Source organism: Myodes glareolus, chromosome 23 (genome assembly GCF_982192425.1).
Source record: "Myodes glareolus chromosome 23, mMyoGla1.1, whole genome shotgun sequence".
In the NCBI taxonomy this organism is placed as follows: domain Eukaryota; kingdom Metazoa; phylum Chordata; class Mammalia; order Rodentia; family Cricetidae; genus Myodes; species Myodes glareolus.
Genome location: NC_142048.1, coordinates 37,332,721 through 37,336,881, shown reverse-complemented (window position 1 = coordinate 37,336,881; position 4,161 = coordinate 37,332,721). Strand labels below are relative to the sequence as shown.

Sequence of the window (4,161 nt, the reverse complement as noted above, 5' to 3'; positions counted from 1 at the left end):
TCCCAGGTTCTATAAGAAAGTAGACCAGACAAGCCATGAGGATCAAGCCAGTAAACAGCACCTTCCATAGTCTCTGGATCAGCTCCTGCCTCAACTCCTGCCTCCAGGTTCCTGCCCTGTTTGAGTTCCTGTCCTGACTTCCTCCAGCGATGGGCTATGATGTGGAAGTGTAAGCCGAATAAACCCTTTCCTCCCCAGCTTGCTGTGGTCACGGTGTCTCACCACAGCAACAGAAAGCCTAACTAAGGCAGACAGATAGAAAGCTTTCCACCTTCTAAAGCATCTGTGCGGCAGGTGCTCGGAGCTCTGTTGACGAATGGCCTCCTGCCTCCAGCTGCAATTAAGTGAAGCAAAGTCCCAGCTGGAGCTTTGCCACCTGGAGTGCCTCCAGGACCGTACACACCGCCACAGAGGTTCTCAGTCTCCCTAATGCTGCGACCCTGTAATACGGGTCTTCGTGTTGTACATGATGCCCACCATAAAATTATTTTATCTTCATAGTGTTATGAATTGTAATGTAAGTATCTGATATTCGGGATAGCTGATAGGTGATTCCCAAAGGGGCCGCTACCTGCAGGTTGAGAATCACTGTACTAGGGTCTTCTGAGATCTACTTTTGAAGCTGTTTCAGGGGCTGCCACTGGGGTATTTGCGTTTGGAAAGTGATATGCCTGCATGATAACATAGGGGTCCTCAAGGGGGGACAAAAGTTGGTTTCACTACTAAGTGGCTAGGGTTGTAAATTTCTACCTTCTCGGTCCTCTCAGGCTTCAGTTCCTTCAATTGTCGCTTTCTGTGGTCAAGGCTGCCTGAATGCCTGGTTCCCACTTCTGTACTTTAAATAACAGATTCAGTTCAGTTAAAGGCACTTTGAACTCCATTGCTGAGCAAGTCATGAAATACAGCTACCCACCTGGGACATAAAGTACCTGGGCAAGAGGAGGAGTGGACTTCTACCCTCATTCGGAAACTGGTACCTCTCGTTTTTTATCAACAATAGACTTGGCTGGCACTGAAAACAAGCTGAGCCTGAAAACAAAGTAATCCGGGACTTGAGTGGGGCCCCATGGCTCCTTTCAGTAATCTTAGCAGGAGAAGGGCGAAGATGTGAATGCTTGATTGTAGACAGGGCGCCTAAGCCACCAGGAACCTGCTAGTACCAAATGCTGAAAGCCCCGACAGTGACACTGGAGACAAGCTTTTGTAAGGATACTGAGACTCATGTTTAAATTTTTTTTTATTTATAAATAAGATATGTCCATATGGACTTGAGCCAAATGCAACTTAACAGTTTGGTTTTGTATAAAATGTATCCCTCTTTTCCGGGTGAGGTATCTAGGGTACAAACAGTACAGTACAGTGTCAACTTTTTTATTCTCCTGGCTTCGGGAAGACAATTTCTTGAATAAGCTCAACCTCCTACACAGAAATAAGTGATTAGAAAAGATAAATAGTACATATGAGCGAAGACATATAAATATGAGTTGAACAAGTGACTTCACTTCTTAAAAGCCATTGAAGCTGCTGGCTTTACAGAACCTCCTTCGAACACAGCCAGACAGATTTATAGGTTTTGGCCATTTGAGTTCTCCAGAAACTGAAGCAGGGAGGGGGACAAACAAAACAAAAACAAACAAACAAACAACAACAACAACAAAACCCAAACCACCTCAACAGCGATGTTTATGAAGACTCATGGATAACTTAGAACACTGTACTTTCAAGGTGTTACACCTTTTTAAGATCTGTTGCCTGGTTGCGATTTTGTTGTTGTTACAACTGCAATTAAACAGTGTGCAAAACGTCACCCTCTCTCGTCACTGCCCGAGAAGACCTGTTCCCTCTGGAGAAAAGCGAAACTCCTTAAAAGTAAGCGAACCCAGCCTAGTATCTGGGGAGGAGTTCGGCCTCCGGAAAGGAAGGTTTGCCCTCCATATAGAAAGGTGTCTAGGGTTCTGTTTGCAGGCATCATGGCAACACACAAGTTCAAGTCACCTTCAGACCCCATGCGGTGCTCAGGTAGACAGTGGGTGAGCTGTGTCTACAGGTCTGAGTCGCAGGGCAGCGAATTGTGGCAGGGCCGAGTACTGCGAGAGGAGGAACCGCCTTGGGAGGTGGATGTCTTCTCTTCTCCGTCAAGCACATCCATTGGGTTGGTGTAGGACTTGGGGGGCGGCCGTGGCATCGGGAATCCGACCTTAAGTTTGCTGGTGGTACGTTGCTCGGCGGCAGGAGGGGGCCGATGTTGGCCCTCGCTGTAGTACTTGATGGCTGGTGTGAGCGCGGGCTCCGGCCAGTCCACATAGACGGTGCTGATGCTGCTGCGGCGCGGGCCTGCGGGGGGCGCCTTGCGACAGCGGTGACAGCGCTCTTCGCACCAGGGCGCAAAGCTGAGCGCCAGCGAGAAGCCGCCCAGCAGCAACAAGCAACTGCCTAGGTAGCCCAGCACCAGGCTATAGCTGACCTGCACGGTAACCGGGCTGTCCGGGGCGGGTAGGACGTTGCGGTCCCCCAAGAAGTGGTTGTACCAGGAGACTGGGACGAGACTGAAGAGGCCCGAGACGAAAAGTACGATGCCCGAGAGGCCAGCTAATCCGAAGTGGGGCTCATCTTGCCAGCAGCGCACCCCGAGCGACGCCAGCAGCAGTCCCAGGGCGGTGATGGCCAGTGACGTGACCATGAGTCCCCGAGCCGCCTGCACCAGCTGGGTTTGAAAGTAGCTCAACTCGTCGGGCTGGCCGCACTCGCGCTCCCGGCTGCTCTGTTCGCGACATATGTCCCACAGACCCTGGTACAGCACCACGTCCACTGGCTGGTCCCGAAAGCCCTTCACCAGCCGCCAGCCCGGGGCCAGCGTACTGATGAGATTGAGCAGCAGCCCGCAGGGCGTGAACACCATGCCCAGAATCATCACCACCGGAGTCCGCATCCCTCGAAGCTTCGCGGGTCCCCAGCACCGGTGCTTGCTCCGTAGCGCACCCCGGATCCGGGGTCCCCAAGTCTGCTGCGACGCTGCCTGGCTGGAAAGCAACGATGCTCAGTGCGCTCTCTGGACGCTCTTTGTCTCCCGCGCGGGACCGTCCCCACTGAGCCTCTCGTACCAGGTCCCCTCCTCTCTCTCGTCTCGACCGCTCCGCCCTCTCGCCCAACCGCTGTCCCTAATCGAAACTGGCTCCGGGTCGGGTCACACCGAAACCGCACACCCAGGTGCGGTCCTCGCTGCCAAACCCTACCCGATGGGAGGGGCAGCAGCGGCAGGGCCACCTGGCAAGAGTCGACCTCGGACTCTGAGGACTCGGACACCCCACCCCGGCCCGGCCACTTCGCCCCGCCCTCCCAAATGGCTTAGGGCTCGAGCAAAGGTCGCCCCGCCCTGGCTCCGTGGCGCCGCCCACACTCTTGTGGGCCGGACGAAGGGGGCGGGCCGTTGGTGTAGCCTCACCTGTCGCTTGGCTGTGCACCTTCCTCGCTTCCCAGTTCATCTCTGTTTACCCTATTCCCCACCTCCGACCCCTAGCCGCCGGACTCTGGCTATGAGCCCTGCCGACTTAAGTCTTCCTCCACTCCCAGATGGTGACCAGTGGCCCCTGAAAGTTTTGCGCCGCCACTCGCATCCTCCCAGGATGCACAGGACCGGTGTGCTCCTCAGTTTCCAGGCTCAGGGAGTATCCAAATAGTTGCGCTATGGAAACTTTGCTAGGTTTATTTGATAAAGACTCCAAACTCCGCATGAAGTTCAACTCATAAGAAAGGGAGAGTATTTCTGGATTTAGGACTTTGTAAAAATAAAAATTCAAGTGAATAAGAGGGTTACTCCATGATTGTTCCGTTCAGGACTTAGCAGGCCTATAATGTATTGCAGAAAATTCATAGTTTTGTTTATTCTGAAATGAAGCCTTCAGATAAATACAAAGGGATGGAGTAGGATTGGTTATTGATCAAAGGATGTCAACTAGCTTCTTTTTCACGTAAAAAAGACAAACTCGTAATCAAAGAAATATAATTAGAAGAAGCACTTTATTCTTCTTGATTGATAAAATAAAAGCTTGAAAATCTTCATTGGCAAAGGTAGGAGATAGCTAGTGACTCCTGACGTCATCGATTTAGTGTACAGCCTTTAATAAACCAATTTGACAGAATCTAGGGTTTACAATGCACTGT

At 51.8% G+C, this 4,161-nt stretch overlaps 1 protein-coding gene across 1 annotated transcript; it reads right to left on the bottom strand.

The window, feature by feature from the left end:
• Positions 1-1,219: 1,219 nt before the first annotated feature.
• Positions 1,220-3,290, bottom strand: Cldn23 (claudin 23). Its single transcript, XM_048456166.3, has one exon. The coding sequence runs from the start codon at positions 2,927-2,929 to the stop codon at positions 2,042-2,044; it is 888 nt and encodes a 295-aa protein (XP_048312123.3). The 5' UTR covers positions 2,930-3,290; the 3' UTR covers positions 1,220-2,041.
• Between the last annotated feature and the right edge of the window lie 871 nt (positions 3,291-4,161).